At 40.1% G+C, this 12,593-nt stretch overlaps 1 protein-coding gene across 1 annotated transcript in view; it reads left to right on the forward strand.

Annotated features, from left to right (window-relative positions):
* LOC118221104 (polypeptide N-acetylgalactosaminyltransferase 2) overlaps positions 1–12,151 on the forward strand; it is a 106,721-nt gene extending 94,570 nt beyond the window's left edge. Inside the window, exons 10-16 of the mRNA XM_035405823.1 lie at positions 3,897–4,000; positions 5,316–5,442; positions 5,953–6,045; positions 6,758–6,841; positions 7,104–7,230; positions 7,810–7,929; positions 9,348–12,151. Of these exons, the coding sequence (XP_035261714.1) occupies positions 3,897–4,000; positions 5,316–5,442; positions 5,953–6,045; positions 6,758–6,841; positions 7,104–7,230; positions 7,810–7,929; positions 9,348–9,503 (811 nt within the window). The 3' untranslated portion in view covers positions 9,504–12,151. The remainder of the gene's footprint in view (positions 1–3,896; positions 4,001–5,315; positions 5,443–5,952; positions 6,046–6,757; positions 6,842–7,103; positions 7,231–7,809; positions 7,930–9,347) is intronic.
* The last annotated feature ends 442 nt before the right edge of the window (positions 12,152–12,593 follow it).

Here is a 12,593-nt window from a genome sequence, read left to right on the forward strand (position 1 = left end):
AAACTAAAATTACTTTGTTGAATGGTATGTTACATTTTCTGTTTTAATCTGTAACAAGAATTCTTATGGTTCACGTTCCAAAGGTAGGTTATGCCTGCAGATTAAAAAGGAGATTTATATAACTATCATTATTTCACCACTGTTTTGGGGAATGTAGCTAATCAAAATAATATCTTTCTTCTCTCAATAACTGCTCCACTTACTTTTTTTATAATGCTTAAATGACTCTGTTAATTTGTATTAAATTGTAGAATTTATCTTTGTAGGGCTAATTAGTTCATACTTTTTAACATTTATAAAACACATTTTCATTTTGGGGTTCAGTCATTACACAGTGACGACTAATAACGACGTCCAGTTTGTATATCCAAATTTGCCAAAACTAAATGTATACTTGGCAAAGTTTATGTGAGACATGATGCCTATAAAACACACATAAAGCCTTAACATTTTAATTATTAATTATTATCTGGTATGATGAGATATTGAAAGCATTAGGCAAAGAACCATCTTAGTTTAAGCACTAGGGCTCTGTTTTCTGGCTGGTGCATGGCGTGTTGCGAGCAGTCGCACTGATGAAGTGGTATTTTTTTAAAATGGATTTTGGCGTGCGTGAGCCGTTTGGTAATTTCCTGGCTCACTGTGCGCCTGAGTGGCACACCCCCAAAGAGTCGCTGCTGGGGGTGTGCTAGTCAAGATCCAGCAGCAGATTGCCATTCTGGTGCAGTTGATTGATATTTTTGTGGATCATATGCTGTCCAATTTGACTTTTATATAAATCCCACAAGCAGGAAATGTGCATACTTTTGCTTTATTTTTCATAATTGTAATTCCTGTATTTAATTCGTAGTTTATGGCTGTTCTTGGTAAATGATAAAGCGCTTTACAATGGATGCCTCTCATTCACCCATTCACACACCAACGGTGAAAGGCTGCCATGCAAGGTACCAATCAGCTCGTTGGGACCATTTAGGAGTTAGCTGTCTTGCTCAGGGACACTTCGACACGCCCAGGGTGGGGGATCGAACCGGCAATCCTCCAACTGCCAGACAACCGCTCTTACCTCCTGAGCTATGTCGCCCTGTTCTTCTGTTCTTCTGCTGATCTGTGGTCCTGGGGGTACTTTTTTTTTTTTACTTGCACATGTCTGTAATGAGAAGAGAGACAATAAGTGCAACTTGAACAATATTTGAATTTTAATTATGTGCCTGTGGTTAAAATGAATGTGTGTGCCATGATGCACCTAGAACAATATTCATGTGAATATTTCCAAAAAAGTTATCTTCATAAAAGGCTTAACAATTGAATAATTAGGCTGGTTACATCTACATATGTATCGGTATCAGGCTGAATATAACAGTGCCTATAATGAAGTGATTTGTGCATGACACTCCTGTGAATTAAGGAGACTATTTGCGAAGGCGATCTGAGGTAGATTTGACAAATCGCTCAGAAGGATTAGCCTGTTTGGTAAGACAGAAAAAGCTCTGTCATATCTCTGTGATTTCTTGGGTCATACATCGTTGTGGATTTCTCTATAATTCAATTTGTAGGCAAAATTGAGTACATAATTACGCACCACAGGTGCAGAAGTTATACTGTAAAACCCGGATATATAAGCACTGCCTTTCCTTCTGTTACCCGACTGATGAGGAGTGCTAAAAAAAGCGAAATCAATCCCTTGCAGTGCTGCAGTCAGTCTGCGGGATAGTTGCTGGTGACATGGAGGGAAAGATAACAGGTTCCTGAGCGCTTCTAGTTGTGCTCAAAATAACGGCAGTCCTTGGCTTTCTGGCCTCTGGTTCATTCCAGCATACCATCAGTTCGGTGCACTGTCCGTTCGGCTAGTCATGCAGTTTGTTTAAGTCCAGTCAAACATGCCAGTGAAAAATTGTTTTTCCTTCATCACCTGATTGCCAGTTCAGAACTAAGCAAGAATGCCTGATGCTAAGTTGGATTTCCCAGCGTTTTGGGTGCCATCGATTGCAGATCCTTGTACCCAACTGCTCACCTATATGAATCAAAAGGGTGGTCTACTCCACTGACATTCAGGTGATCTGCGATTACCTGACACTGACTGTGTTTATTGACACAATAAACGAAGCATTTAGACTTTACTATAATGCAAAAACATTGTTATACTTTCATGCATTTTCTATACAACCAGTGGTGCCACCCAACAAAGATGCATTCTGAAAATAGATTATTTCCCATGCTAGGATTCGATTTGGAATCGAGTATATTATGCAATCCCTCAATCTGTGAAATAATTGAAAATCACCTTCCCTAGAATTTACTTAAATGGAAGTGACAGATTGCTAGCTGTACGTCACGACATGGCCTATGTCACTGTGATCGCTAGAAACTCACAAACGGCAAATGTCAGCAAAGCTGTTTTCTACGCCATCACTCTACTTATATTTTATTCGTTTTAATTTGGGTGAAGTAACTTCATTTATGAAATATATTTAGCAGGGACAATGCACATCCACATTTCAGTTTTTTCACATTTATGTACATTCAATACGGTGATAAAAGTAGACTTCATTGGACTGCCTTAATCTAGATGGTTTGATTAGGGCCGTCTGTGTAGTGTAGAGGTATAAGCACTCGCCTACCACCTGGTCAGACGTTCCTACGAACACAATTGGCTGTGTTCGCGGGTGGGAAGCCGGTGAGGGTATGAGTCCTGATCGTTGCATTAGCGACTCCTACTGCTTAGTCGGGGCACCTGTTCAGCAGGGAGGGGATCTGGGGGAGATAGCGTGAACCTCCGCGCGTGTTACGCTTTCCCAGTCAAACTCCTCGCTGTCAGGTGAAAAGAAGCGCCTGGTGACTCCACATGTATCGGAGGAGGCATGTGGTAGTCTGCACCCTCCCCAGACTGACAGAGGATAGCACATCGACCAGGGCTGTGATATACAAGGGGAATTGGTATAACGACTAAATTGGGGAGAAAATGGGAGAAAATGGCAAAAAAAAGATGGTTTGATTTAATTGCATATGCCCTTGAACAGTCCAGTAAGTCCATTTGATTTAATCTGGGGAATAAAGAGCAAAAACTGTTTTTTCGCTAATAAACTATTTTCATTTAAAAATTCTTGATATCTACTTAAATAACCCTGTAATTCTACAATTATTTATATCTTCATTAATAACCCTGTAATTTGAAATGTCCCTGAAAATAGCATTTAAATTGAAAATATTAATTTGGGATCTGTTAAAACGTTGCAGGGAAACATACCGCTAAGAAAAAATCAGCACTTAACTCGGCTTCTATGCATGTTTTGCAGTGCCACATGAAGATTTGAACAACTTGGCTGTGAATTCATCCTGAATAACCACTAGCTAGTGGCTAAACAGTTTTATTTATGCAACACCTAGCTTTAATTGCCCCAAGCAAGCATTATTGTTTCGTTTTCTGTAGTGCCCACTGCTCACATCTTATAATAGTTCATATTCAGTGTTCAGATAAAAATTTAATTGATTTATAGTGTTCGTGTTGTGCTTGTTGTTTATTGTGCTTGCTCCAAAGTCATTCTTAAGTGGTAAGAGATTTAGGACAGGTGCAATGTATTAAAGCGGTGTCTTGTCAGTTTGGCAGTTCAGTCCATTAATGAAAGTTACACCTGCTTTGCACTCATTGAATGAACCCTGAAGACTGTTCAATGTCACCTATTACCCTGGAATTTCTCCTCTTAGACATCTTCCTGGCTTTACCAGAGTTCCTTTGTATGAGTGATATGCTTTCCTCATTAAAATCGCATCAAGTTTCCGTTCATTAAGAGATGACTTTAAAGCAGCTCTGCCAACGTTACATTTTATGCCTGTTGCACTGATCTTCCTCAAACCAATTAGCTGCCACATTTGCCACCTTTGCCTTTCAACATCTGCAGGACTCCAATGATAGCAGGTGGCCTGTTTGTGATGGATAAGGACTACTTTGAAGAACTGGGGAAGTATGACATGATGATGGACGTCTGGGGTGGTGAGAATCTAGGTAAGCAGAGGGAAATACACAGAGCCAGAAACCATCAGAAGAACTATACTGGATCCGTTGTTTTGCTGTGGTAAATGAGATGTGCAGCATTCAGAGCATTCAGAAATGCTAGCAGGGTACCCTGGGGTGGTTCAAGGGTAAAATACCTGAGGAAACCATTTGGGATTTTAAATTTTAAATAAATCTTGCAAGGCCCATTAACTTGTGTGGCAGGGGTAGATATCTAAATGTTTTTTTGAAGCATATATTGAGTCCCCCCCCCCCCCCCCCCCCCAGAAACAATTAATTGTAATTTGTTTCTCAGTTGGATATTACATGGTATTATTATAGTAAGTAACCAGCTGATTTTGGAGGTAGTGTAGGTGGTGTACGTAGGGCCAATTTAATCAGCAACTGAATATTTTTCCATGGGATTCAGACCATAATTGACCTTAAACCCTTTGCACAGATGCCAAACCTGGGCAATGCTCACCAATTTATGGGGTGTTCTGTTTAAGGCTTTATAACTCCAGGTGTGATCATGACACAGACTAGGAAAATTACTTAAATGAAGCAAGACATTTGTACCATTTACAATATAACATAGATTATATTCATAATTTAGGTAGAAATAAAATGCCACTAATGCAATTATCTTGGCAAAAAATGCAAAAATAAATTTTTTATTCAGTTTGAAATGAAATACTCAGAACATTTTTATATATGACAAGTAAAACTATGTATGTTGTAAACTCCTTGACCACAAGTGTGCAAAATCTGAGGGTGATATGTGGAACTACTAAAGATCAATGAAGCAAAAAGTAAGCAGTGTAAATTGTGCATTGCAGTAAATCATATATTTCACTACAAATAAACAGTTTTGACTCTCAAAACTCACTTTTGCATCAAGTCAGTTGGAATATTTTCGTTAGTATAGTGGTCTTTGATATCTAGGGGTCCAAAGACCTATCCAAAACCTCTCCATAAATGCATGTTGTCCATTGTAAAGCATATACATTTGCCCCTTATGATGGTTTAAGATGAGGCACAAAAATAATGCAGAAACACTGTGGTACACATACCTAAATATGTAATTATTCGCAGTTTTTCTGGACTCAACAGTTTTTGGCAGAATTGTCTTGTAGGATTTACTAATAAAGCTAGAATGCAGAGTTTGTTGTTTCCACTCATAGTTTTGGTGCAGGATCTGATTTATGTGTTTGCATGTGCTTGTTTATGTGTGTGGATGCATGTTTATGTATGTGTTTGTCTGTGTGTGTTTTTTAAATTTATTATTGGTGTGTGTGTGCATGCACGCCACCTATATGTATTACAGAGATCTCGTTCCGCGTGTGGCAGTGTGGAGGGAGCCTGGAGATCATCCCCTGTAGCAGAGTGGGCCACGTCTTCCGCAAGCAGCACCCCTATACCTTCCCTGGGGGAAGCGGTACAGTATTTGCTAGGTAAATATGAAAAAAGAAGACGTGTTGCCGCACCAGAGAACAGAAACCGACCGTAGCGTGTGGGGTCTCCCATCGCCAGTGGAGCTGCTCTGCCACCTTGTGGATTCACATCTATACAGCTGTTCATTGAAGGGGAGCTTCACTGTATCATGTCAGAGCAACAGGCGGTCTTTGGTATCTCTAGCATATGGGATGGAATGTTCCATATTTGATTCATGAATGTGTATCAGACTTTCCTGGCGGTGTGCAGCATTGTCTGTTATCACTGCTGCTTCTGAGTACTACATTTTGTACTGTGTTTTTATAAGCATTTATATAATTATTTCTGAATTTTTCTGCTTTTTGGCATGCTTATGCACTAGGGGCTTAATATACGTTTTAAGAAATTGTATATGCTAAATAAATGAGAAAGTTGGAACAATAATTTATATACACTTTAAAAAATAGTGTATTTCATACTGCAACATGAGTTTTTCTTGAGGGTTTGAAGTGCTGGTTAATGGTGTGCAGGAACACAAGACGGGCAGCGGAGGTTTGGATGGATGAGTTCAAGAACTTCTACTATGCTGCTGTGCCCTCTGCCCGGAACGTTCCCTATGGCAAGTGCGTAAACAACCCCTACCCAGTCAAACAGATTTTTTTTTTTCCACCTGACCATATATTAGTTGTTGTTGAACTTAACAGTGCAAATAGTGCAGGTTCACCTGCATATTGTCAAACGGGGCACCATCAGACTGCCATTAGTACTTGGATAAGGAACTCCGGTGGCATTATCCTGATAAGCCCATATACTGCCGCATCTTACATTCCTGTTATTGTATGTGGATGTGTACAGTTCAGTTCTGTTGCAAGGAGAGGTGTATATCTCCTACAGTACGTCTTTCCTTTTGAAAATGGAATATCTGTAATCTTGTTCAGTCCATTGTATAAGACAAATTCCCCAGTTTCCAAGAAACCTTTCATTACATTATATTACAGGCGTTCTTAGCAGACGCTCTTATCCAGAGCGACTTACATTGTATCCAATTATACAGCTGGATGTATACTGGAGCTGGATGTATACCCTTGCTCAAGGGTACAACGGCAGTGTCCTACCGGGGAATCGAACCTGCAACCTTTAGGTTACAAGACCAACTCCTTAGCCATTATACTACACTGCCGCCCCAGAAATCTATTGATATTGGATTGATTCTCTTCTGGAGGGAAAAATGGATGTGAAAATGGGTTTAGTTGGGCTTGGCTGGTCCTGGCAGGATTGGTAGTGTATGTTCATCCGTGTGTATGTATCTGTATTTGTATCATCTTTGTCTATCAGCATTCAAAGCAGGCTGGAGATGAAGAAGAGGTTGGCCTGCAAACCGTTCAAGTGGTACCTGGATAATGTGTATCCCGAGCTCAGGTATGGACTGTCTTAGTGAATTCTTTCATCTGCACTTTGAATAATTTACTGGCATTCTTTCAATTGGAGGGTGAACAGATGGATAATGCATACCGATAAACCATATGACTGTTTATTTGTCGTGACTGTATTTCATTGCCTCTGCTCAAAAGGTAATTGGTAACGGACAAAATATAAATTGGGTATAAATCACTTTGTTTCATGCTTGTAATGCCTGGGGAGAAATAGATGCAGTTTCTCTGACTGTCTGTCTCTCTGACAGAGTGCCGGACCACCGAGACATTGCCTTTGGAGCTTTGCAGCAGGGGACCAACTGCTTGGACACCCTGGGGCACTTTACTGATGGCGTAGTAGGGGTGTATGAATGCCACAACGCTGGTGGAAACCAGGTACAGTGCCACCAACCAAAGTACCACCAAAGTACAGTTTGTGACCAGTTAAAGCATTGTGGTCAGGTGCAGAACAGGGCCACAGTCCACTTTGGTGCCACAGTCAGGTATAGCATAACAGTCAGGTTCCATTTCAATGCCGTCAGGCCACACTGGTGTGGCACATTATAGTGAGTAATCTATAACTTTGGTAATGTATGATTTGGAGTCTTCAGCAGACGAGGGCAATAGGTTTTTAGTTTGGCTGGGGTTTCATGAGTAACTACCGCTTCAGCACATTCCAGCATACGCTCCAAGCACCTACGGGTTATCAGCTGTCGTCAGTCAGAGATGAGGTTAGCCTCAAGCCAGTGCTTGCTTTTATGTAATGTACTGCTTTAGTGTGGAAATGGGCCAGCCGAGTAGGCCTCTGGCGGTTGTAATGCAGCTCATCACAGCACAGCGCAGAGATCAGCCGTACAGCCCAGGATGTTCCTGGAAAGGCCTGACCTGACAAGATTCAGCATTAGCATTAATGTGGCATGGCAGTTGCTTTGTGGGCTGCACACATTCAAGGCCTTGTTTGGTCTCCATTTGCAGGAATGGGCTCTGACCAAGGATAAATCAGTCAAGCATATGGACCTGTGCCTGACAGTGATAGACAGGATCGCTGGCTCACAAATCAAGCTCCAGGGCTGCCGGGACAATGACACCAGACAGGTGATTGAGGCCATTGAAATTCTGGAACAAGCAAACTTCGGCTTTTGAAGTTAATGTTTTTGATGTTTGTTTTTCTACAGTTTCATCACACTTTGAATATCCGTTCTTTGGGGAGTCTGTTGGTTTTATAAGATACTCACCTGGGTTTGATGGTGCTGAGATTAGATTGTTTGATGCAGGAAAGATCTATCTGCTGGTCTGAACACCAGACGATCTTTCTCCAGGGCATCTGGAAAAGGAAGTTTCATCAAAATAATACCCTGCATTCTGATTTCTGATTGGTTCCAGCAATTTCCCCCTGCCATGTTATAGGTCAATGGTGAAGGCTGCGTGTTTGTCATGGCAGTCGCAGATGAGATTTTTGCCCCTTTTTATTTATTTATGTTAATTAATTAATTAATTTTTTTGCAGTTTTGTGACTTCCTCCATTTTTTGCCATTTCTGCGATTTACCCAGTTTTTAGTGCTTTCTGTGATTTTTCAGCAGTTTTGGATGGTAACTATCAACCTTAACGTAGCCTACCATGGCATTTGTGTTGCCGTATGCATTTTGAGCAATATTGCCAAATTCTGGGAGAACCAAAGTGCAACAATGTATACAAATTCTGGAGTGGAGTTCCCATCCAAGTCAGTTGTTGCAATCAGATGTTTGATGGCCACTGTTAATAGTGTTGATGCCCTGAAGTCCTTCCCCTGTTACGGTAACTTTGTCAGTGGCATTCTATAAAAGACAGAATATTGTACAGAATTTACAGAAATAAAAATGGGCACACAATAACCCGGCTTTATTATATTTGTAATGCAGGCTCTATTTATAACAACATTCCGTTAAAGGCAAAGAAGCTTGCTCTTTTTAATGATGAATTAAATTAAACTATTCCATGCACCAGCCTTTCAAAGTATTTGTTCCTAGCAGTCAGGCTATTTGTTCCTAGCATCCTAGACTGCCTGTGGATTTTTTTTTAAACTTCAAGTATATATTACTCTTGCTACAATCCTGCGTGTTATTTCAATGGTTTTGGCACTGCTGCGCATGAGATTTATTAATTTCATAAATGAATATATATTTTTAAAACAGTGATTTCTCCCAATTTTTTTGTTTTTTCAGTTTTCCACAATTTTCAATAACTTTGCTGTGACTTTTTCTTGACTTCAGCCAGTGTTTTTCCTGACAAACACCCAGCCTTGTCTATGGTTAAGTTGGCTATGGTTATTGCTGTCTCCAACTGCGGCCCCTACTACTTAAAGACAGAAGTACTGGCGACTGGCAACATTAGCGAAGTGCATCCCCAAAAAGTTTGACAAATGCATGTTACTGTAAGGTCATGAGTCTGCCAACTTAATTTCCCCCAGCCTACCACAGGGGCTCAGTTGTGCTTCTGTGTGCCTGTTTGTCACTGTGTGTTCCGCCTGTTCCAGAAATGGGAGCAAATCGAAAGCAACTCCCGGCTCCGGCACGTGGGCAGCAACCTGTGCCTGGACAGCCGCAGTGCTCGGAGCGGTGGACTGACGTTGGAGGTGTGCGGCCCCTCCCTCACGCAGCAGTGGAAATTCACCCTCAACCTGCAGTCCTAGAACTTCTCTCCCCCACGACATGCCCCTGCACAGAGGACAGATCGCCCAAACTCACCCAGCGTGTGCTGAACACCGTGACTCAAGAAATCTGATTCAGGGGCAGGGGGGAAAAAAAACGACAGAGCATGACGACGGCCAAGCTCTCTGTCAAACTATATACCTCAGTGTTTTATCTCGGCCCAAGTTGGACGTTGTTTTGTCAGCGCAACGGAATAGTTTTCTCATTGTGTTGTTTTTTTTTTTTTGCTTTTCCTTGTATTCTTTTGTGTAGAATTTCTCAGCATTCCTGAAATGGAGATCAACCCTTTTTAATTTTATTTCGATTTGCGAATATCTTATCCTTTCAAATGTAAATGACATCACAATGGTCCAGAGTTTCAAAAAACAAGCAAACAAAAAAACACAAGTCTACTCTATTCGCTGTGTGATCCCCTTATGGTCCTGTTTCTTAAGTGTTGAGAAAAGCATATTATACCAATAGTGTGCTTTCTTAATAGGGTCTTCTATATTGAAGAGTGTTCTAAGAAACTGACCTGGGTGCAGATGTACTGTAATGCTGCTTGATTTTTATGGAACATAGCACTGGCTGCTATCGTTTTATAGTATTTAACCATTTTCCCTCTCATTTTATATGAGATATTATTATTATTATTATTATTATTATTATTATTATTATTATTATTACAACAACTACAACTAATAGTCATAATACTACTACAATACTACTAATAATAAGAAGTCTATTTCATTAAAAATACTGCATTTTCTATTGGTCTATTTTCTTCACATTACATCATATCCTGTAATCAAAACACCTGAAAAATCCACACCAGTTTTCCTGTACGCAGTCACCTTGCTTTCTGACTGTCCTTTTGTGAGTAAATGGGAATCTGCCTGTTGTTTTTTTGTGTTCTATTTTCTTTTTTCTTAGCTTGATGTGGATTTGTGCAGTTTCACTGTAATAATTACCTTGGTTGGATGACATTTCACCAGGTAGAGATGTAACCGGAAATGTCGTGCACTCTTACGTCGGAGTATCTGTGGGTTTTATTCCACCTCTTTTCATTAAGTTATGTTGAGTGTTTCAGTGCAGGTTCATTGCAGCTATCACTGAGCAAAGTGCTAATTTAAGTCAAAGTTTGGAATTTTGGGACCCTGCTCAGGGTAATGGTGAGATAATTGCCTTCTACAGTATCTGTCATTTGAGAAAGGTGACATGTGACATAAGAATGTGACGTGTTCCACAAAACAGTTCTCAGGATGACTGTGGAAGGAAATGGTTATAAATTGTGTAACTGGACAAACAGAAGCAAGAAGAGCAATAAGGTCACCAGTTTTATTTTTTTTAATTGTCATGTTACGCTTGTGCCATCACCTTTGGCGGATTTTATGTTGGGTGTAGATTGGTTACATTTTCCTGACAAATGTCGTGTAGCACTTCAAACTCCAGAGTCTTCAGGAAATACAACAGACTGAGGAGCCTGTGACAGATGAAGGTTCATCTGTGTTTTTATCTTTCTATATTTGTGTAGGATTGATATTTCCATGATTAATTTAACCCAAAAGAGGCATTTGCTTGTTGTGAAATGGTATGTGTTAACTGTGTTTCGTTTGCCTTTAAACCCAGAATGGTCCTTTCTGTGCCATCTTGTTTGGACAAAGGGAATTGAATGTGCTTGGTTAAAGAAAAGGTTCACAGTGGTGGATGAAGCTCTTGCAGGCAGAGATTCATTCCATCTGTCTTTGCATGGGGGTGCAAACATGTGGATCTCCAAGTTCGCAAAAGCCCTTTTTGAATGTTCCCAGTGCCTCAGTGGGCCCAGCACAAGCACATGTCCAAGGAGTTGGTCACAGAAATTAGGGTTGTTCCATTTCTCTCTCTGTCAGGAAGACTCGGTTGTACCAGTTGAGGACCATGTAAGAAATTCTGTTTTGAATTCTCTCATACATTGTGTTAAGAATAAAGGGAACATTGTCTGCCCCATTGTAGAAACCATGACCATAATTCATTGTCACCTGCCAAGGCAGTCAATTGCAAAGTGTCCACCTAACCAAGATGGCTAATTTGAATAATTTGTGCTCATTGGTGTCATTATCTTGAAACTGGTGTACTAAGCCTTTTTTACCCTGTGTGGTTCTCATTAAAAAAAAATAATTTTAAGGCAAATGGATAAAACTGGCATAATGGAAGCAAAGCTGTGAATGACAGCTATGCTGATTTGCAATTGGATGAAATGTTTACATAGCACAATGTGCCAAAGTTATTTACTGTTTATTTAAATTGTTCATGCATTTGTACTCTGTTAGGAAGGTTGGCCAATGATGAGAGTGAGTCCATGGTAATATGGATGAGGCAGTGTCTTAATACGTTACAGTACAGTTCCTCTGTGGGAAAAATATCACAATAGGAAAGTGATTTTAATTATGATGTGAACTGATATTGGATGTAATGGGTGAGGGAAGGGGGAGACGATTGCAAGAGCTGAGTGAAACAAAGACTAGTTTTTATATATGTAATATGTCTATAAAAATCAAGTTCATGGTGAGTTGGTCTACTGTACAGCACTTGTAATTGTTGTTTTATAGATATGGCAAAATGAAAAAACTAAATGAACACAAAATGTTACTAAATAAAAGTTTATACATAATTGCTTTGTATCTGCATTGAATTATCTGTCTTTCAAACCCCAGACATTGAACGTTTCTTGTGACAAATGGCCGAAGTGTTGCTACTGAATCACATTTGGCAGTATTTTTGATGCTTTTAGCTAAGTGATGTGATGTTACATTTCACATACTGTAATTATTTTATGCATTTCCCACTTTTCAGCTCAGTTTAAAATTCCCAATTGCATACATCAGCACTCATTGCTAAAACCTCCTACATCAATTCAGGAGTCAGCAAGCAAACCAGTGCTTGCTCTCCTCCAAAGAACATTCTGCCAGGCATCATTAGTTTTCACAACACAGCCAGATGTATCCATTTTGGGGCCCCCAAAATTCCTCCTGACAGTGTGCTGACAAAGCGGTTTGCTTTAAAAGCTACAATAGAATATAGCAAAATTCTGCCATATTGGCCAAACCATTGTG

Source organism: Anguilla anguilla, chromosome 2 (genome assembly GCF_013347855.1).
Source record: "Anguilla anguilla isolate fAngAng1 chromosome 2, fAngAng1.pri, whole genome shotgun sequence".
NCBI classification, from domain to species: domain Eukaryota; kingdom Metazoa; phylum Chordata; class Actinopteri; order Anguilliformes; family Anguillidae; genus Anguilla; species Anguilla anguilla.